The 22,323-nt window shown below is 39.2% G+C and overlaps 1 protein-coding gene across 11 annotated transcripts in view; it reads right to left on the bottom strand.

The window, feature by feature from the left end:
• FLT3 (fms related receptor tyrosine kinase 3) overlaps positions 1–22,323 on the bottom strand; it is a 119,897-nt gene that overhangs the window by 32,565 nt on the left and 65,009 nt on the right. For 10 of the 11 annotated variants that reach the window (XM_072795641.1, XM_072795637.1, XM_072795638.1 and 7 more), the window contains 8 exons: positions 21,347–21,468; positions 15,255–15,457; positions 12,462–12,577; positions 7,445–7,574; positions 5,773–5,900; positions 5,311–5,450; positions 5,060–5,213; positions 3,884–4,052 (listed from right to left, as the gene is read on the bottom strand). In XM_072795641.1, coding sequence (XP_072651742.1) covers positions 3,884–4,052; positions 5,060–5,213; positions 5,311–5,450; positions 5,773–5,900; positions 7,445–7,574; positions 12,462–12,577; positions 15,255–15,457; positions 21,347–21,468 — 1,162 coding nt within the window. Of the gene's footprint in view, positions 1–3,883; positions 4,053–5,059; positions 5,214–5,310; positions 5,451–5,772; positions 5,901–7,444; positions 7,575–12,461; positions 12,578–12,969; positions 13,106–15,254; positions 15,458–21,346; positions 21,469–22,323 lie in introns of those variants that run through there. The other variant, XM_072795644.1, reaches the window with a different exon arrangement.

Genomic DNA, 22,323 nt, shown 5'->3' with positions numbered 1-22,323 from the left:
CATCTCACCGCCCAAAATTCACATGTCACCACACTACTGCTTCTTGCAAGTCCTCAGTTAATACCTGATGTGAGCAGAACTCAAGGCCACTAGAGTAGGAAAATGAAATACTCCAGAGGAAAGAAAAACACGGGGATTGGGGAAGCTAAGGAGAGCCTTTCAGAAAGAATCACTAAATAATTATAACATCTTAAGGTTTGGGTTTTTATTTTATATTTTTTAACCATGAAACTGGGAAAAACTAAGGTAGATTTGGCATTTATAAGTAAGTCTATAGAGATAGGAAATTATGTGAACCGACACATGACTATCCTAGGACCTCTTCTCAAGATCAAGATATCAGGACTGCTAGAAAATTACAGTTGAATAAAATGTAAACACAGAAAGGCAAGCCCTCACACTTGGAGTGTAATATTTGAGGAAGTAAATAGGAGAAATGAAGCTATGAAGGTGGGGAAGCTGCTGGACTTCTGGCACACACATTATGACCACACCATTGCCTTTTTTTTCACAAGGAGTGTTCCTACAGACGCCTTTCAGTTACATCTAAAAAACCTCATGGCAGTCTGCTTATAAAGTCATCTGTTGCAACATGCTTAAAATACTGTACTTCGCAAACAAATTTCAGTTTGAACTGTTGAATGTAAGTGGTAAAGTAAAGGACTCTCACTGTACTATTCTTTCAACTCATTAGTAAATTGGAAACTTTTTATGACAAAAAATGGAAAAGAACTCAGATTATAATTGAGTCTGCGACCTGCTATCTCAACACAGAACCTCGTGTGTAGAGCAAAAGACATTTAGGGCACTCTTTCGAAGCTACATTCAGATTTTTCATTGTCCATTTTTTGTTCAATATTTTGAGCATCTTTTTCACGAAGAAGGAACCTCCATCTTTTCTCTGTGTTGTGTGTTAAGTGGTGCATATGGTGATGCATGATATCCAGTGTAGTGTCATTATCATCAACAAACACCGTGGCCCTTCAAGAACTTTTTATTATTTTTTAAAGATTTTATTTATTTATTCATGAGAGACACAGGGAGAGAGAGGCAGAGACACAGGCAGAGGGAGAAGCAGGCTCCATGCAGGGAGCCCGACGTGGGACTCGATCCCAGGTCTCTAGGATCACACCCTGGGCTGAAGGCAGCGCTAAACCGCTGAGCCACGTGGGCTGCCCAAGAACTTTTTAAATAAAATAAACTCTGAGTGTTGGGTGTTGTGGTGAGTGTCGTGTGTGTGATCCTTGCAGTGCAAAGAGGAGGCCATTGATTCATTCTGGCCCAGGCTATGCATCACCACTTCCAGGGGTCATGACGAATTCATTCATTTATTAAACATACGTTGCCTCAACAAGATATTGTATAAAGATAGAGAAGTGACAGAGTTCTCCTCCTATGGAGCAGTGTCTAAACTCACTGGTGAGATTCAATACACAAAGAGGGGAACTATATTACTGGACAATTATGAATGAGAGAGACAGAACACTCTAAGAATCGGGATCTGTCTTGATTTACTCATTTGGCTACCTCTACAGGATAACTACTTGGGGTCAGGGGTGCAGATTGTGACCATGGAATGAAACAGAATTAACTAGCCCATTAGATTGGCCTGTGATCTATGTATCAGAGGCACGGTCCTCTAATCAGTGACTCTGTAAAATCTCAAGAGCTTGTGCCAGAAGTCAGCAGCACAGGAGCAATAAATGATCTCCCAGGTGCCTCTTGCCTTTGAATGTGCCTGTCTAATTTGGGGAGGGGAGAGAAAGAGACATTACCTTATTCATTCTTGTAGACCCTCACAGCATCAAGCCCATCAAGAAGATATTTAAGGAATATCTGTTGAACTAAATTGAGTTGATCCTCTAACTCTTTGGATCAGGTTCAAAAGAGAATCCCACAGCACTAAGAGCTTCTTTGACACTGGATCACAATACAAAGAAGGGAGTGGATGTTGATATCATTTTGAACATAGTGGTCAATTCAACTAGGAAGACAGGAGCTGACTCCCTGGTCACCTACTTGCAAAAGTTTGATAATTCCAAATAAAAGCTTATAGACAACAGAATGATCCCTCTGAGTCAGTGGTTCTCAACCCAGAAATTTTTCCAAACCAAGAACATTTGGCAATGTCCAGAGATGCTTTTGGTTGTCACAACTGGGGGTGGGGTTGCTACTGACATCAGTGGGTGGAGGCCAGAGATGCTGCTAAACATCCTACATTGCACAGGACAGCCCCCAGAACAAAGAATTATCCAGCCCAAGATGTCGATAGTCTGCTTTCGAGAAACCCTGAGTCAGGGAGGTGGGGATCAGTCAGCTCACAGGTCAAAGGCTGTGCTCTTAATTAACTGAGAAATGAATGCTCTGAACATTAAGAGGTTAGGGCAAGAGAGGACAGAAGGTTCCATGCAAACTCTGCATTACAGCTCTTTTTCAAAACGCAAACAAGGATCAGTTATAAATCATTTTGGGGAATGAAGAAAAGCGCATTAATTGTGAAACAGAGAAGAATCAAGGTTAAAAAAACAACTCTTTCTTTTCACCTGGACTGATGCTATCCAATAGAAACATAATCCAAGCCAGTTAGCTATAAAAAAGAAAAATAAGTAAAAAGTAACCACTGGTTTTACTTAACACAATATATCCAAAATACTATCATTTAACATATAATCAGTATAAAAATTGAGATATTTTACATTCTTTTTCACACTAAGTCTTCAAAACCTAGTGTGTGTTTTATAGTTATGGCACATCTTAATCAGGACTGGGCGATTTCAAGTACTCAATAGCCACATGATTCTGGTAGCTATTGTATTGCACCACACATGTCTAACTAAACCTGTGATAGAAATCATCGGAGGTGACGAAAAATGTGGAATCTGGGCATTTTGCCCCAATTATTCAGCATGACTAGACTGGGAGCCAGGAATACACATTTTTAACATTTGCCCAGATGATTCCTATAGAAGTGGTTTATGGGTCCCATGTGGAGAAACAATTTATTCTAGACCACTGACCTACTTGAGAGATGACAAGTACATTCAGGCACTCAGAGTCTACCATGGAATCATGTTACATACGTTTAAGAGATAAGGGGTATAAATAAAATCTTTTAAAAAGGAAGGCACCTAGGTGGCTCAGTGGTTGTCATGACCTGCCTGCTCAGGTCGTGATCTTGGAGTCCTGGAATTGAGCCCCATGTCAGGTTTCCTGCAGGAAGCCTGTCCCTCCCTCTGCCTGTTTCTGCCTCTCTCTGTGTCTCCCATGAATAAATAAATGAAAATCTTTAAACAACAACAACAAAGAGATAAGAGGTGTCATAACTATAGAAAATACAAGAAAAAAAACTTGTTTTCTGTTTTCCAAAAAGGAAACGAAGAGTTTCTCCCATAAGACAATCCTGAATTCGATTGTATAAATCTCCAAGAAAATGAAATTTTCCTTTAGCATGTATTCTTAGGCTATTTCTGTGTTTATTTTTTTGAAAATTTAAATCAATACACTTATAGGTAATGTTTTGCTGTTTTTAAGAAGTTTTACTTCCTCAATCATCTGCATACGTGCAGAGGGAGATTCGGTACACTACAGCACAGTACTCTCAAATAGGAAGTAACAATCTAGTGACTCAGAAAATGCCACAGAACCATACTCAAACTAATAGGATTCTTTCTGGGGTTTTTTTTTTTGTGTGTATGTGCAGTGGGTTACACTATTTGAACTGATTATAAGACTGTTATGATGTCCTCACCTCTGCTTTTTCTTTTCTCATCTTCAGCCTCAACTCAATAATATCTAAACACGTAATACCAAACTGCTGTTCTGGGGGCAAGAAGAGGAGGGTTGCGCTAAGCCTGGTGGGCCCCTGAGCTCTTTGCTGGCTCACCTGTACCCATCATCGAGGCCACTTTGTTCACAAGGAAACGATTTTCGAGAGAAGGTCCATGTACATCTGATCTGTGGGTATGCTTTAAACCTGACAGAAAAACAAAACTCTTCATACTGGTCAATCTCATAATCCTCACTTGATTTGGAAGCATTTATAAATCCCTTTTCTGTTAAAAAAAAAAAAGTACATTTATAAATTAGATGGCATTCAGATGGAAATACATTGAAAAGATACAATACATTTTTATTCATCAGTTTAATGTAAGAAAACTCAAATGTGGGCCTGCTGCAGAATTAATAGTCAGATAAGAAATACAGGAGTCCCGGCCATAGTTATGAGCCCAAGTTCTTCACCTTCTACAGTCAAGATTTCTCTAAGAATTGCATGGAAATAATTGACCCTCTTCCCAAAAGAAATGTATATAAATCAATCTCCAGATTTTGTGAATAATTTCAAGGGATCGAAGGGCTCCCCTAGCCCAGCCAATCACGCCCATGCGAGGGATGGACTGCCAGAATTTGGAAGCCCTCTACTGAGTTAGAAGGGCTCTTTCAGTGAGTGAGGCATCCCACGTAAAATAATCTTGGGCACAAATAAAACAATCTAGCCAGCAGTATTCACCAGGTTTCTTCGTGGAGCTCTTCTGTATTAGTTTGATACAAGAATCACTTCATTTCCTAGCATTTTCAGTATGGCTGGAGGCTGCCACCTGATCTGAGATTACTTAAGCGTGGCGATTTTCAAATCCTATTCAGTCCACCCCATTTCAATGCATCTACGGGCTTGTCCCTTCGCTCTGTCCTTGCTCATCACCCTTGGTTCTCAGAACAATAATTTATTAAGTGCCTATTTCTTGGCAGGTGCTCTGCCAGGTTTTGGACCACAAGGATAGAAGGGTCCTTAGTAAACTTAGTCCGTTGGTAGACAAACATCCCCCAACAGATGGTCACATTACAATGACAGCGCAAAGACAGTGGCATTCAAGCGAGCCCAGTTTAAGTGGCAAAGGAAGGGGATAAGCAGCTTCTATTTACAAAACTATTCTAATTCAGTTTCGTTCTCAGCTTTTTGATACCAAGGTATACTGAAATCAGAATCTGCGGTACATACCTCACATTCCACACTAAAGCAACTAAAAAGATCAATAAAGATTGTGTGAGCGGCCTGCATTACCTAGGATGGTAACCAAAGCTGATTTACTGGGATGTTCTGAAGAGGAACAAGTGTAATAGCCAGTGTCGTTTCTTCCCACTGATGATACAAAAGCAAACAGAATCCGTATCATAGTTCTGTTTGTGGAATAGGTACTCATCTCAAAGTAGCTGCCCTAGATTTTAATAAAACAGAGTTTGAATTTAATGATTTCAACCTGTACTATTTGTTCATTGTTTCTGCAGTGTCAGAATGCAAACTTGTCATATTACCTCCTCCAGGGCTTTATTTTCTAGCTCCCATGTGAGTCCGAATCCGTGGTTTATGTGAACAGCTTTGCACCTTATCCATAAGGGCTCCCCTACCTTAAGAAATAATTGTGGCGGGGTGGTCTGAGGAGTTTGATTTAGATCTGGAAGGACAAAAACATCCTGAGTCAGAAAACCAGGTGAGTTTTTGTTTCCTCACTGCAAAATACATCCCGAACATTCTGAAGAACAAAGATGTTTCCTATCATCTCAAATGTTACGAGCTGCCTGGATAGAAGGATCCTTTAGAGACTGTTCACCCTTTCATAAAGAAATCAGCAGCTCCAGAATTCATAATATTCTAAATGGCATAAGGAACCATGGCAGCTCGGGTGGTAAATGATTACCTAAGCAGTCACCGTCAGTCTCGGGTTTTTCCTAAAGAATAGTTACTGAAAAGAGAAGTACCCAGTCTCATGGTCCTACCTATTGTGAACAGCTTGGTACACTCCCTGCCCAGCTCATTTCTTGCACAGCACCTTATGTCTGTTCCAAACAGTTCATGAAGTACGCTTTCCTCCTTTGTAACAACAGCTGGACTTTCCCCTTTACAGCTGCAATTAGAAAATAATAGCCATCTGACCAAACACCTTTTAAAGTTATAAATGCATGTGCAGGAGAAAAACAAAGTGAAAGGTTCTAGAGCTGTTTAAGAAAAAGGAGCGGGTCAAAAGGTAAGCAAAACCAAATCTAAAGTTTCTAGTTAGTTACTCATTACTTAAACCAATTAGAATAACACTAAAAAAAAAAAAATAGAATAACACTGGACAGAATTATGTACTTTTTTTTTTTTTTTAAGTGAGTTCTATACCCAGTCTGGGGCTTGAACTCACCATAAGAGATTAAGAGTCCCATACTTTACCAACTGAGCCAGCCAGGTGCCCTGAATTACTCACATTTTTATGCAAGTTTAAATTTAGGGGGGTTTGGTGACCTCTTTTGTTGTTGTTGTTGTTTAGAGAAAGAAAGAATGGAGAAAGAAGACAGAAAGAGGGGAAAAAAGACAAGAGAAAAGGAAAAGCATGATTAGGTTTCAATACAGCTTAACAAGGTGGGTATCTTTCCTTTGAAGCCCAGAAGAGGACAGCGAGGGGAGAGGAAGAGAAGAAACTTGCAGAAGTCATCCCAGTCAGTAGAGCTCATGGAGAAGAGGTGAGGTGTGGCGCAGGAGGGAAGTCAGGAGGTCTCAGGACCTGACACAGTACCCCCTCACCACCACCACCACCTCTTCCCTCTCAACTCCACACCCTCACCACCACCACCCGCCCCCCAACACTTCCTCAGCCTCCCATCCCCCACCCTCCCCCCTTCATCCCCAACCCCATGCTCCCCACCCACTCAGCCCTCTACCTTCACCCCTTGGTTCCCCATCTTCCCCCAGCATAAAACAGACTCGGATTCCTCCTGAGAGTTTCCTTAACCACTGCCTTTCAGAAAGCAAGGATTGCTTTTGAGCCTATGTATGATTACTTCCCCATATCACTTTAGTCAAGTGTATTCTTTCTTTTGTTGACATATCATTTCTTCAGGATATTGTTTTTCTTATTATAAGACAACAATAACTGGGCTCATTGTAGAGATTTTGGAAGATACAGAAAAATCCAAAGAAAACAATTTCAATTGTTTATATTCCTACCACTCTGAGAGAACAACTGTTATTATTTTGGTGTGTAGATTTCCTATCTTTTTTTCCCTATGTGAATGTTACGTATGTATCTACAAATAATCTCTTCTTTTAAAATTTGGGATCACATTCATATCACCCAGTAACCTAATTTTTTATTCTTTTCCCTCCTACTTAGTCCCGTTTTTCGCAAAAATTGTTTAGTAAGTTTGTATTAGCTCAGACTGCATGAATTCTCACTTTGTGGGAACTTAGCTATGGCCCATATGAAAAATGAAAGTAAACATTCACATGGCACTGTCAGCCGCCCTTCTATGTGGCTCGCATGTATCAATCACTGTAGCATAAGGTAAGTACTTTCCCATCCCCACTCTTCTGATAAGCCAACTTATACATACAATGTGATGTCAACTATGCTAGAAAAAGACTAAAAAAGTAAAGCGATAATAGCAATTACCTCTATAGATGTCATACCTTTCACTCTGTGAATCGCAGAACACCCATTCCACAGTCGGTTCTGGAATGCTCTCGGATATGCAGACTAGGGCATCCTGATTTTCCATTTTTCTAAAGTAAGGTCTCCTTAATGTGTAAAGCAGTGTATCTAGATCATCATAAATTATTGACATTTTAATATTTTAAGACTAATTGTCTTAGCAGTCCCCTCAAAAAAAGAATCCTGCATCATTAAGAAAAGTTAATATTTTCTACAGCAGTGTCCTCTGCTCCCTTCCAAATACGTATGATAATATATCCCCTCCTCACCAATATGTTAAGTTCAACTTTGGCTGAAATGCCAACTTTAGCACTTATCCTTTTAGCTAATTTCTTGGGGTATTTCATAAATCTGCAAACAACTGAAGTTAAGTGGGGTGAAGCTGTGTAAAAATACAAATGGTGATTAGCACAGGAAAAAGAAAAGTAGAAATAACATAAAGTTTAAAACCCATACTTGTACATGTAAGACCCAACTTTCTTCCCCTGACTTTATCTAGAAGTAGGCAGAAATATACTGATTTAAAAATGCAGAAATACAGCAAGATAGTTAGAATTGGAACAGAATTGAGACATTCAGTTCGGTTTCCCATTCGCTTTGGACCATCACATCTTGCCCCTCCTCCTATCTCCGCTCCCCACAGTGCTTAGCACACAAACTTTCCACTCTGTGTGGACCCCTCTAGCATGAGGTCTTCACTACCTCTCAAGGCAGATCATTCCATTTTTCAACAAACTTTTTCCTTTAAAAGAAAGGTTTCCTGTTCTAAATTCCAATCCCGCTCTGGTTTCTCTTCAGATCGCATAAATCTTTCGCCTTTTACTAAATTCCAATCCCTGGCCTTATAATAAAATATTATGTAATATATATATATATATATATATTTATACATACACAGAAGAATATATGAAGTGTAAATTTCAAAGCATAATAATAAACACAAATGCCAATAGATCCATATCCAACTTAATAACTGGAATATTAATAGATATCTTTGAATCTACTTTTATGCTTCTCACCATCTCAACCCTAGGTAACCTTTATCCTGAATTTGTGTTTATCATTCCTGTGCTTTTAAAAATATTTTCACCACATAGATATGTGTCCCCAAACAATATATTAGTTTATTTTGTTTCTGACCTTCAAGTTATGGTATCCCTCAATATGTAGTCTTCTGTAACTTCATTTTCTTATCCAACCTTATGTAAGATTTGTCTGTGATTTTGCATGTAGCTATACTACATCATTTTTATTTCTTTGCTGCTACAGAGTATTCCATTGGTGAATATATTACCATCTATTATTCCATTTTCTTGCAATGGACATTTAGCTTGTTAACAGGTTGCTGTTTTTACCAACAGTGGTGCTAAGAATATTCTGTACATTTCTACTGAGGCAGGTGTATAAGTTTCTTTAATAATATACCTAAGAGGGGAACTGTTTTCCAAAGTGGTTGTACTAATTTAACTTACGCAGCAGGACATGAGATTTCCCCTTGTTCTGTATACTCACTAAGCATATAAGATTTAATTTTCAACAATTTAGAGGAGATAAAATGATATCTCAATGTGGTCTTTATTTGAATTTCTCAGTTATTATTTTAACATATTTATTGACTACTTAGGTTTCACGTTCTGAAAGTGAAATGCCTAGTTAGGGCTTTTGTTCATTTTTCTACTGTGTTTTTTTTTTTTTCCTTCTTGATTTATAGAAGCTATTTACCTATTTTGATTATTAGTCCTTTGTTGATTATGTGAATTGCAGATATCTTTTTTTTTTTTTTCAGATATCTTTTTACACTATGTGGTGGCTTTTACTCTTTCCTGCAATTTCTAACCATTGGTTCCAATTCTACGCTCGAGAGCAATTTTATTGTTATGTGTATCTTTACTTTCACATGAAAATCTTTCAGATATTGAAAATCAGAAACAAAGGTCAAGGGAGATAATTACCATCTAAGGTATTTTGTTTTTATTATTATCTTTTAAAGATTTTATTTATTTATCTATTGGAGAGAGAGAGAGAGAGAGAGAGAGAGGGAGAGAGTGCAAGCAAGGGGAGGGGGAGAGATAAGCAGATTCTGAGCTGAGCATGGAGTTGGATGCAGGCCTAATCTGATGACCCCGAGATTGTGAATCAAGCTGAAACCAAGAGTCAGTCACCCAAATGGCTGAGCCACTCGGGCGCTCCCTCCCCACCCAAGGTATTTTAACTAGTTAACTAGTTAGGCCAGGTTCCCTGACTCCTAAGCCAGAAAAGTTTCCTTTACATTACTTGGCATCAGTCTCCTATCTTCAAAATATTTCCTTCTCTGTGCTAAACATTCTCAATTCCTTCAGCTTAGGAAATTCCAAGTTCTTCACTATCTGGTTGCTCTGTTTTGTCAATATCCATCTGAGAAGAATAATCATCCATTCATTTCCTGAATCTAGACATTTCATTTTCATGAATGCTGCCAGAGTCAGCTTTCCTTTCTTTCCTTCCTTTTTCTTTTCCTTTTTTAGCAACCAAGCCTTAACTGCTGGTTACTCCTAAACCTGTGGTTCGCTGGTAAACCCTTTCCTCTTTTTCACACTGACTATTGCCAAGTCTTCCCCATCTGATTTTTTTTAAACCTCACCACCCAGCAGAATGCTAAAATGTTATAATTTACTTGAATAGTTGTCATATTTCTACGCTGTAAACCTTAAGTGAAAAGAAGATACCATACTTATAATAGAGACACAGCAGATACCACTTATCCAACACAAATTCAACTCTAAACACTTGGCAAAAAAAGAAAAAGAGTGAGACAGCAAACAAGGAATCTCTGATTGTCTTCCAGCCTGAAGCACACAGACCCACTGTCCCACAGAGGGGGTCAGGGACTCAGGAGGGGACAGGGAACAAGACCGAAATCAAAGAGAAACCAAAGGTACTTCTTGATTTAGGAGCTTCTAGGCCTCTGGTCCTATAAATTTTGGAGTAAACTGAAGGGCTTTTCAGAAATTTTGACAAATTTGACTTTACCAGATTTTGCCTTAAAGGCTAATTTTAGAAAACTACTGCCCCACCTCTTGCTCCAGTTAAGATGACACTTCTGGGTATCTAAATGGCCAGAAGTGCTCCTTCTGTTAGCAGCTATGATCACAAGACAAGTGCAGCGTGGTGCAGACAAGTATAGACCTGGTCTCTAGCTGTGCCCATCACCACACTTGCCACTGCATCCGGTTTCTCACCCATGTGAAGGTGGAATTGCTGTGAGGACATGGGATGGTACATGTGGAACCCCCTCAGTGAAGACGGTGTGTGCAGAACATGGTCTGTGGGGATCCCTGGGTGGCGTAGCGGTTTAGCGCCTGCCTTTGGCCCAGGGTGCGATCCTGGAGACCCGGGATCGAATCCCATGTCGGGCTCCCAGTGCATGGAGCCTGCTTCTCCCTCTGCCTGTGTCTCTGCCTCTCTCTCTCTCTGTGTGACTATGATAAATAAATAACAATTTTTAAAAAATTAAAAAAGAACATGGTCTGTGGTCATCTCTGAGCCAGGACACCTCCTGGGCTGGATGCTCATGTGCCACACCTTGGCTTTCTGTGCCTTCGAGTCACTGACAAGGAAGAGAGGGCCTAGTACTGAGGTGTGTCCAGGGAACCTAATTTAAAATGGCACAGGAGCATCTGGGTGGCTCAGTGGTTGAGTGCCTCCCTTCAGCCCAGGGCGTGATCCTAGAGTCCCGGGATTTTAGTCCTATGTTGGCTTCCCTGCATGGAGCCTGCTTCTTCCTCTGCCTGTGTCTCTACCACTCTCTCTCTCTCTCTCTCTCTCTCTCTGTGTGTGTGTATGAGTCTCTCATGAATAAATAAATAAAATCTCTTTTAAAAAAATGCCATAGGCCAGAGTTTTGGGAGCACTGCCTCGGCCCCTAAAGGCAGTGAAACCTATATGAAGGCACCTGCCTCTAGTCCCTGCACATCATGTGAGGTGAAGTGTTCGGTGTATACAGTGCTGAGTCTGTGCATAACTGGGAGGAAACAAGAAGCCAGAAGGCCCATGCAGGTGCTGATTCTGCCAACTGCACAGTGGCCTCCGTGGGTAAGCACATTTGGATTGTTCCTGATGGTTTGCATAGACATCTAGCATTTGTTGGGTTTGTTTTGTTTTGTTTTTAAAGATTTTATTTGGTTATTTGAGAGAGAGACAGAGATAGTGTCTGAAATAGCACAAGCAGGGAGGAGAGGGAGAAGCAGGCTCCCCACTGAGCAGGGAGCCTGACTCTGAGCCCAAGGAGTCATGACCTGAAATCTGGAATCATGACCTGAGCCCAAGGCAGACGCTTAAGAGCCACCCAGGTACCCTGTGATCTAGTGTTTGTGTAAATCAAGTAGCCACCAACTCCATGTGGTTATTTAAGTTCCATTTTTAACTTATTAACATGAATAAAATTAACACCTTGGTCCTCAGTCACAGTCACACTAGCCACATTTCAAGTATTCAGTAGCAACATGTGGCCAGTGCCCACCTTGTTAGAGCAGGCACAGACATTTTCACATCTCAGAGAGCTCTACTGGATGATGTGAAGATCTTATAATCCTTGGAGGTTCGTATTTTTATCCCCTTTTTACAGATAAGAAATTTGATGTTCAGAGAGATTAAGTGACCTGCCAAATGGTGGTAGTAACAGATCCAGAATAAGAATCCAGGACTTTTGCCTGCAAGGTCAAGGTCAAAATGTTTTCCATTTCTTCCCTGGCAGTCATGTGTCACTGAAAAAAACAGGGGTAGGTGGAGACCAGAATAGAGAATGTCCTGGGTTTTCAAGAGTGCTCATTCTGATAGCCCACAGGTCATGTCAGAGAGTCTGCATGGGTTATATGGATGGTGGAAGTGAATTCAATCCATTCAACTACATATCAAAGGACACCTGAATATTGTGTCCAGAACAGCTGGTAAAAAGTTCATAGGTTCTAAACCACTCCTTTGGAATATTGTGAATACAGAGTAGCAAGGAGCACTTACTTCTTATACTCACTGTAAACAATATTGTGTAATTGGTAGCTCCACTCTGAATGAAGAGTAGATATTCTCCAGCTTGGGTTTCTGTCATTTTCAAAATGACCATGGAAACAACTCCTCTGAAAAAAAAAAAAAAAAAGAAAAAGAAAGAGAGAACTGGTTATTTTGGAAAACGTGTGAAAGTAAAACATAAGATTTCATCCTGAGTCAGCAGGCGGTTCGGTGGCACCCACATTCCATCTCTGACTGTGACCTGGGGGCTGGCTGGCTGCTCTGTAGAGAGCACAGCTTCTCATTCCGCCTGAGCCCTGGTAGGTTGCCTTTGACTTTTATCCAGTCCCTCCCGTCGGAGGGAGTGACCTCTGTTCCAGCACCTTTGCCTTGTGCTGCTCAAGCCTCTTGGGGGGAAAGCGTGTTCCCAAATGCATAGGCTTGGGGGTACGCTCCAACCGACAGCCGCAGACCGTTCCCTTCAATGATGAGCACCCCCGCCGTCACATTGCTCAATCACCTGGCCACCAGTCTCGGTTCCCCACTTGCAGACCCAGATGAGTGTACAAGCAGGGTGCACAGATAAAGAACATTCTGTTTAGTGTGTCCGTGTAGATGAAAGAATTCCAGCAAAATCTAACACGAGGCATTATCCTCTGTGAAGGAAAAAAATCACATATGTAAGGAGAAAGATGCCTCAGTGTTTGCACTTTTAACTTTTTAGATACTTGTTAGAGATACATTCGGCTGGGAGCAATCTCTTCAAAGAAACAACTTCGATGTGTTCAGTGAGACCGGCTCTCGTGAAAGCTTACAATATTCTCGAGTAGTTTGTTGAGTGATGTTGGGTTTAAATGTACACTCTCTGACCTTTAAATCATAACCTCTCAAAGTGTAGAATTTCCCAAACGGTGCTAGCCTCCCCTGGGAGTTGACAGACACTGCAGACTCTCAGGCCCCGCCCAGACCTATTGAATCAGGATCTGCATTTGAACAAGGTCCCCAGGCAATCCAGATGCCCTATCTCAGAGACGCTCCCCTTTCAGCAGAGCTCTGAGCTGCTTGGTTCTAGAATACTTGTGCTTGCATCATATTGACAGTAAATTAGTAGGATACATATTTGACTTGTGCCTGCAGATATTCCGGTGATGTGCTCTCTTTCGCCAAATCATTCATTCGCCTGGTAGCATTTGTGAACTCTTATGTGTATCATCCAAAACTGCAAGATAGTGATCAAAGCCTAGATGTTCAAGCTTTCTGGCCATGAGTCCAGAGAGAAGTTTCTATAATTCTCTACTGTGGAAAAGTTGCTGAATAGTTTTGGTACTAAGTTAATTAATCCACATAAGACCTATGATGAAGACTAACAGATGGGACTGTTGGCCTAAATCAAAAACGGCAACCTCTCATGGAATGAAAAGAACCACCATTTGCTTTTTGGTGTCAATTCAGTAAAAACTGTTGTGGCATAAAGTCTTAATGCAATTTCCAGAACATTTCTTTAAGCCAAAAATTTTAATAGAAGTGCGCTTTGGTTTAACCCCAAGGTACAGATAACAAAAAAACAGAAGTGAGCAATACTTTCTCAAAAGAGGAAAGGAAAACGAATGTGTCCTAAGATTTAGAAGCAAACTTCAGATTCACAGCCACTATGTCCTAAAAAATTATAAGTTTATTTGACCTTCAAGAAACAAATGCAAACACTTGGTACAAGTCAGTCACAGAGCTGTTTCCCCAAACCTGGGGCAAGCAGGATACCCCCTGTAGGCCATTTGGGTACCGCCTACTTCACTGTTCCCGGAAAGACAGTGCTCTTCTACACCATGGCACACCAGAAAAGCCCCAAGAATTAGAGAGAAGAGTAGCCTTAGAATGATTGAGTGGGCATTTGAACGACTTGTGCCTCTTTCTTCCTGCCCCACCTGGTCTTAGCCAGAAGGACCTGGACAGCAGGGGGCAGCAATCAGCACAGAATTAGGTACAGACTTGGCTGTTAAACCACAGTTTTGGGCTAAGATATTTTTCTGCATCGTGAGACTAATGTTCCTCCTATGCAAGATCGATTTCTTACTAAAATACTTTGTGGCTATCACCGGCAATTCTGCTCATCATACTGTGAAACAAAATAGATTAAAACCAAATGTTCTTTCCCAAGCGTTTCCCAGAAAGAAGCTTCTGAAGGCTAGAAGTTGAATGTAATGCAAAGTTGCTAACTTTTTATCTTTAAGACAGGATCCAATTAAAGAAACAAGACACCATAAAAATCCCAAATATTCTTTCACTATTTGTTTTACATTTTTTCCAGCCACTCACTGCCTTCATAGGCCCTGACTCCATCTATCTATCTATCTATCTATCTATCTATCTATCTATCTATCTATAATTTTTTAAGTGAACAGGCTTTATTTTTTAGAGTAATTTTAGGTTTACAGAAAACTGAATGGAAAGTACAGAGAGATCCCACATATGTTTCCCCTGCACACACAGTTTTCCCTATTATTAACATCTTGCCTGGGTATGGTATATTTGTTACAATCAGTGAACCGATACTCGTGCTAACTCAAGTCCGTAGTTTACATTAGAGTTCACTTTTTGTGTTATACATTCTATACGTTTGATAAATACATAATGCCATGCATTCATGCCAGGACTATATTTTTTAGTTCATATTTCACTGGAGTTAAGAGTCACAATGGATATGGATAGAAATTAAAAAAAAAAAAAAACTCCATATGAACTACATTCTATGACAAGGAAGTTTCTCTCCAAAAATCCTTGTGGGTGCACCCGCTCTCCCCCACTTACCTGTTTTGTAAATCAAAGTGGGGCTGGCAATTCAGGGAACTGTGTTTAAAGACCCAGAGACAGGAAATGTTCCCCGGGGTGTTGACCAGTACTTGCAGTGTGATGGATGCAGACATGTCCACTTCCACAGTGGCTGCTCCATACACTGCCTCTGTGCTCTCAGGCTTCAGGGCACACCCGAGGTCTTCTGGGGGTTCTGATGCCTACATGGAAACAATGTGAATTTACTACTGGTGCATGTTTTTACATCCTCTTCTTAGCTGAGACCCTTATCAAATAGATTCATGTTGACATACTACCCACAACACTGGAGAGCATATAAGTGACAGAAAATTCTATTATTTACAACTTTCTAAAGAGAAGATAGATAACTTTAGGCATTGCTAATATGTTTTACATACTGTTGTGGGTTGAATTGTGTCCCCCTGAAATTCGTGTGTTGAATCCTAACCGCCACCACCTCAGAATGTGACCTTATTTAGACATAAGGCCTTTTCACAGGTAGTCAAATTAAAATTAGGCTGTTAGGGTGGGTTCTTAATAAGAAGAAGAAATGTGAAGAAGACAGGCACAAAGAAGAGTCCCATATGAATATGAAAATGAACCTCTACAAGCCAAGGAGAGAGGCCTGGAGAGATTGCTCCCTCACAGCCTTCAGAAGGGACCAGCCCTGACGACATCAAGATTTCAGACTTCTAGCTTCCAGAACTATGAGACAATTAAAATTTGTTGTTTAAGTCACCCAGTGTGTGATACTCTGTTACAGCATCTCTAACAAACTAATATATATATAAACAATAGTCATAAAATTCATAATACATGGGTGACTGCTTTTGTGATGATTGGTATGTGGATATGAATTACATCATAATGGTAAATGAGTATCTGTGTTAGAGGGAATTTAAAAACCAAAATATTTTCTGGGCAGATACCCTCATAGGCTCATTGCCATCAGCAATGTTTCATGTCTGCTTTAAGTAATTGAGATATATTGAAAGGAGGGTGTGGTGGCAACTTCTGCCTCTGGATCCTTCACTTCCTACCTGCCAAACATGTAGCATAGCATGCCTACATACACGTGTGCACGCATGCACACAAATACACACATACAAGCTTCTTCAGGTGAAGAGCAGGGTAGATCTTCTGCTACTGACCATAAGCCATACTTCTGGTTTTATTTGTCCATTTATTCAGTAAGTAACTGATAAGTTCATTTATTGAATATCTGATAAGTGCTAACCATCTACTGGGCACTATGGGACTTGTGATATTGATCTTGTCCTTACAGAGTTTTAAGTCTAGTAGGAAGGAATAACTAAAATACCAGATGAAATATGATGTGCCCCATAAAAAGATACCAACTACTTTGAAAGATAAAGTTAAATGCTCTGGAACTTCAGAGAAGGGAGAAGTAACTTCCAAACTGGGATGGTGGTGGGGGGGAGGCTTCATTGAAGTCTAGAAATTGAGCTGGATATTAAAAGATAGGCACAGAATAAAGCAAAATAAAGCGAAAACAAAACAAAATTAAAAACCCAACATACTAGAAGAAAATATTTGCCACATATATTACAAATAAAATACTCCTAATATATAAAGAATTTTTTAACAGTGAAGGACGCAGAACCAAAACACAGTAGGAAAATGGGGAAAATAACTGAATAGACAATTTACCAAGGAAAGACATAAAGAATAGCCTTTTTTTGTTGTTGTTTTTTATAATAAATTTATTTTTTATTGGTGTTCAATTTACCAACATACAGAATAACACCCAGTGCTCATCCCGTCAAGTGCCCCCTCAGTGCCTGTCACCCACTCACCCCCACCCCCTGCCCTCCTCCCCTTCCACCACCCCTAGTTCGTTTCCCAGAGTTAGGAGTCTTTATGTTCTGTCTCCCTTTCTGATATTAGAATAGCCTTTGAACATATGAGAAAAATGCTCAAACTCAGTTATAATTAGAAAACATAAATTGAAACAACACTGAGATATCACTTCTCATCTATCAATCTGCCCCCAATTTTTAAGTATGACAACACATTTTGTTTCTGAGGTTGTAAAGAAACAGCTATTCTCATTTATTTCTGGAGGAATGCAAGCCAGTGTGGCCCTTCTGGAGGAGCATTTGGCAATAGCTAGTAGAACTACATATGCATTCATCCTCCGAGCCAGCAATCCCACTTTGAGTACTACACCTATAAACCTACACATATAAAATAGTAATTGCAAAATACTGAAAACCACCTAAATGCTCATACACAGAAGAGTAGTTGAATAAACCACGGTACCTCTACATAATGGAGTGCTATGCAGCTATAAAGAAGTGTGACAACAATCTCCATGAACTGATTTGGAGTGATCTCCTGGATATACTGTTGAGTGAAGAAAAATGAAAAAAAGTACCTACTTTCATGTATACTACACCTCATGTAAGAAAGAAGGGGACTGAGAAAATACACATGTATCTCCTAATTTGTGCACAAGAAATCTAGAAATAAAAGAAAAATATCTAAAGTGGGGGCACCTGGGTGATTCAGTCAGGTAAAGGTCCAACTCTTGATTTTGGTTTAGGTCATGATCTCAGGGTCATGGGACCAAGCTCTTCATCATGCTCCATGGGCACAGAGCCTGCTTGGGATTCTCTCTCTCCTTCTACTCTTCCCCCCACCCCCTGCTTGCATGCACTCTCTCTCTCTCTGAAAAAATAAAAAATAAAAAAATCTAAAGGGATTGGCTACCTAGAGAAGGTAGGTGGGAAAACGATGGAAACCTGGTTTTAGGTATGAAGAGGGAGTAATACTTCTTTGAGTATATCTTTTTATACAGCTTTGGCTTTTAGGACCGTAATTACATTTCACACACTCAAAAAATTAAACAATTAAAAACAACCAGGATTTTGGGGAACTCAAAATAGAATACCAAAAGAATTTTAATTATATTACAGATGAATAATGTAACCATGGTGAAGGGGGTGGGAAAGAAAAGTACTAACATAAGTAATTGAAAAATATTAACATTGAGTAATATTTGTTAAAGACAAAAAGAGTTATACGCAAAGACTGTATTCTAGTTAGTAAATCTGTTTCTCACTGGGATGTGGGTTAGCAATGCTGAAATTAGTTTATGTATATAGTAGGTTTACATAAGTCAGTTATAGATAATGAGAATTAGGTTTCTTACTATCGGAGAGAGAAGTATAAATATGAAAAAAGGAAAAAGGTAGAATAAACGTTTTGATGCTGAATTGAAATTAGATTTATCAGCATGAATTTATGATGATATACAGATAGGTAAATAGATAGATATAGAGATGATAGATAAATAGAGTGTTGTGTGTGTTGGGGGGGTGTAAAATACATACATACATTTCCTAGAGGGCCCAGAGGCAAGGACATCCCAATAGCAATGAGCACATCCAGCTCTCAGACCATGGGTTCTAAATACTATTATCCAAAAAAACAGTGCTTCTTTGGAGAAATGGCTAATTCCAGAGCTAAGGCAGGAAAAATACAAGATGAGCCTGAACTATATTGGAAAAGGAAAGTAAGGAAGTGCTTCAGAAATTATGCACACACGTTTAAAGGACACATAAGTCAACCTGAAGTAGCTCCCAATGGCCAAAACTGGACAAATCTGAGTGACAAAATAAAACTAATAGTCTTGGGTCATAAGTCATAGAGTAAAATAAATATCTCCGAGTCCATATCGATATAAATAAAATGGAAAGAAAAGATAGTTCTTCCCCCACAGAATTCCAATTTAGAAATGCAGAGGGAATGAGAGAAAAAGAAAATCACCATTAGGCAAGCATCACAGTAATAACTGTTGTAGGCAAGGTCCACCAAAGGGTGCTAAAATTGGCAGGTGGAAATTGGAGGACAAATAGGATATTTGCATCTTCCCCCAAATACTTGCTAATTACAATGAAAAAAAAAAAAGTAACTTGGCAGTAGAGAAAACCAGCATACCCCATGGTCATCTTCAAACAGAAATGATAAGTGGTAAAAACATTGGAATTTTAAACAACAATTGAGTGGATTGTAGGAACAGTAAAATCGTCTTATTTTGGTTCCAGGTTATATTGGTCATACAGCTAAGGATGCAGTTGCGTATTTATCAGAGTTACATTGGCAGGTTTTGTCTACTAGAATGTTTGGTTATTCAAAGCACTCCTGAGCTATAAGATTTTCAGAAAGATGTCCCATCTGAGCAATGTGAACTGTGGAGGAAATCAAGACTGTTTTTTAAAGAGCACAGCTACCCTAACAACATACTCCCCACCAAAGTGGGAAATTGCCCAAAGGGAACAGCTTTAATTTCAGGAAGATGAAAGCACATTACAGACTGCTCATCTTTGCATCATCTAGGAGTTGTAGGATTGTCGTTTAATGTTGTTTGAGAACTACTAGGTCTTAATACAATCCTGAATATTGCATAAGAATATAATTTATACTACATTAATGTAAGTAATGCAGGACTTAATACTAGGAATCAAGACCAATTATTAACTTTTTTCTTAAGATCATGTTTTATAACAAAACACTTAAATGTGTGCAGCTATTTTCTTAAGTTGAAAAGACACTGAAATTTTAAAATATCATAGCAAATAATATTCACCTTTTTTTGTCCACACTGAAATACTGTGTATGCAAAATATCTTAATTATTTATAAGCAATATGTTATGATGCCAATATCTGTTAAAAAAATTAAAACCAACCATGCTTCTAGCATAAAAAAAAAATCATGTGTTAAATCAGGAGTTTTCCATTCATGTAGAATATAATGGATACCTATTTCACACTATGTTTTAAATTTGAGTATATTTTTAATATATCTGATTTTAGGGGGGGTGGGGAGTGAAGGCCAGGCATCATGTTATATATATTATGTGTTTATGTATTACATCTACTATGTGAAAGAAAACAGAGTGACTATATATTGGTAAGAATTCTCAAAAAAAAAAAAAAAGAATTCTCAACTGGAAATGTTCATGGAATTGGCTAATTTATGTTTGCTTTTTGTTACATATGTCTAATATTTCCAGTTTTCTATTATTTAAGCTTCCTTCGAGTAAATACCTAAGCTGTTAGATGAATTGCCTGAAGGAGGAGGGTAATGAAAAACAAATTTGGAACCTAAAGGAGCCAGAGTCAGATGATGGAGCAATCTGCATGTCCATTTAATGCGAAGTCACTGAAGATTCTAAGGCCAGCAGTAAAGGACGCATCTGTGCTTCAGAAAGAATAGTCCGGCAGCCCTATCAGAGATGAACTGTAGAAGGAAGAAGTGACTTATGATATTACTGTGATTATGAGGGAGTGAATGAGGGCTTGAATTAGGGAAGTGGCTGTGAAACCAGAGAATATGAGGTGATTATCTGAGAAATATCAAAGAAAGGAAATTGATAAGACTTGGTAACTGAGCAAATGTGAAGGTAAGGGAGAGGAAGTAGCCCGAAATAATGCTGACCTTTAGAGCCTGGGAACTAGACAGGCCCATAAACAGAAAAAAGTTAATACAAGTACAAGAGCAGGTTTGGGGAAATAGAAATGAAATAAATTATATAGGTGGGCTTTAATGAGCAAATGAAAAACCTATTTTATCTATCTAGGAGGCAGGTGGAAATCAGGGACTCAGATTTGAAAGAGAAGCATAGATTCTCCTTAAGGAAAAAGGGTAATTCCTGGGATCCCTGGGTGGCTCAGTGGTTTGGTGCCTGCCTTTGGCCCAGGGCGTGATCTTGGAGTCCTGGGATCAGGTCCCGCGTTGGGTTCCCTGCATGGAGCCTGCTTCTCCCTCTGCCTGTGTCTCTGCCTCTCTCTCTCTGTGTCTCTCATGAATAAATAAATAAATTAAAAAAAAAAAAAAGGAGAAAGGGTAATTCCTGTTACTTATTCATGCTGAGTATCTGTGTCTTTCCTGAATCCAAACCAGGAGAGAACATGAATATGGACGGAATGGAGTGGGTATGAATACATGACATATTTAAATACACAACAAGAAAAACCCATATAGCTATGGTAGACTTCAATAGCTTACAAAGCATGGCCTCTAGAGAAAATAGCTAACGTTAGAATGTTAATATTACTTTACCGTGGGATAAGATGATGATAATCCCAGTGATGAATCATTGTTCTTATGATTGATTAAAACACACTTGATCACAGGCAGATCTTGATTTGTAATAGCCTCAAATATCATTGCTGAAAAAACAACTGTAAAACAAAATAAAGACAATGATGTTGATACATGCACACCTTGAAAAGAAAATATGTATTCATTTCACAACAACAAAACAAAATGTAATCAGGCATGGGTGGCCTACAGGAAAGTATGTATGATATATTAATTTCATAAAAGGCAAGTCTTACTATAAATCAGGAACGGAGGTACTTGGAGTAGTGCTATCCAATAGAAGGTTCTGCACTGAAAGAAATAGTCTCTGTGTTGTCCAATGTGCTACTGAGTATTTGAAATAAGGGTGGTGCAAATAAGGAATGATTATTTGCATACAAGCAATTTATCCTTCTTTATGGATGTTTGTGAAACTTTTTGGGTGCACTAAAATTTTTAAAATTTTGTGCCATATTGAGAATCTATTTTCATCCATTGTGCTAGATGCTCTCTAGGTCTTTTCAATCCAGAAATTCATATTCTCTTTGGAAGAATTTTCTTGAATTATTTCTTTGATTCTTTCTCTCTCTGTTATTTTCTGTTCTCCAATCATTTGGAATGTTTCCCCCAAATGACTCATGACTCTTGACAGTATGCTCATATATAAGAATGAAGTCCAAAGTGTTCATCATAAGCTCTGTGGACATGGTTTGACCTGCTGTTCCATTTTCTCTGTGTGATTATCTTTAGGTTTTCTCATGAGCTAATCAGATTCCCCAGAGAAGATTTCTGTCTCACATTGGCTACCCAAATTCTGGGAGATGGTGCTGGCAATTTATACTCTTCTGAGGATCCTATAATGGAAATCAGGTTGCTTTTCAGCTTTTTCATCCTGCACCTTTTGATTCAGCTTTCTTCATGTGCTGTAAATCTCTCTACATTTTATTTTCTGCCTC

This window comes from Canis lupus, chromosome 24 (assembly GCF_048164855.1).
Source record: "Canis lupus baileyi chromosome 24, mCanLup2.hap1, whole genome shotgun sequence".
In the NCBI taxonomy this organism is placed as follows: Eukaryota; Metazoa; Chordata; class Mammalia; order Carnivora; family Canidae; genus Canis; species Canis lupus.
This window is presented reverse-complemented; position numbering and strand designations above follow the sequence as displayed.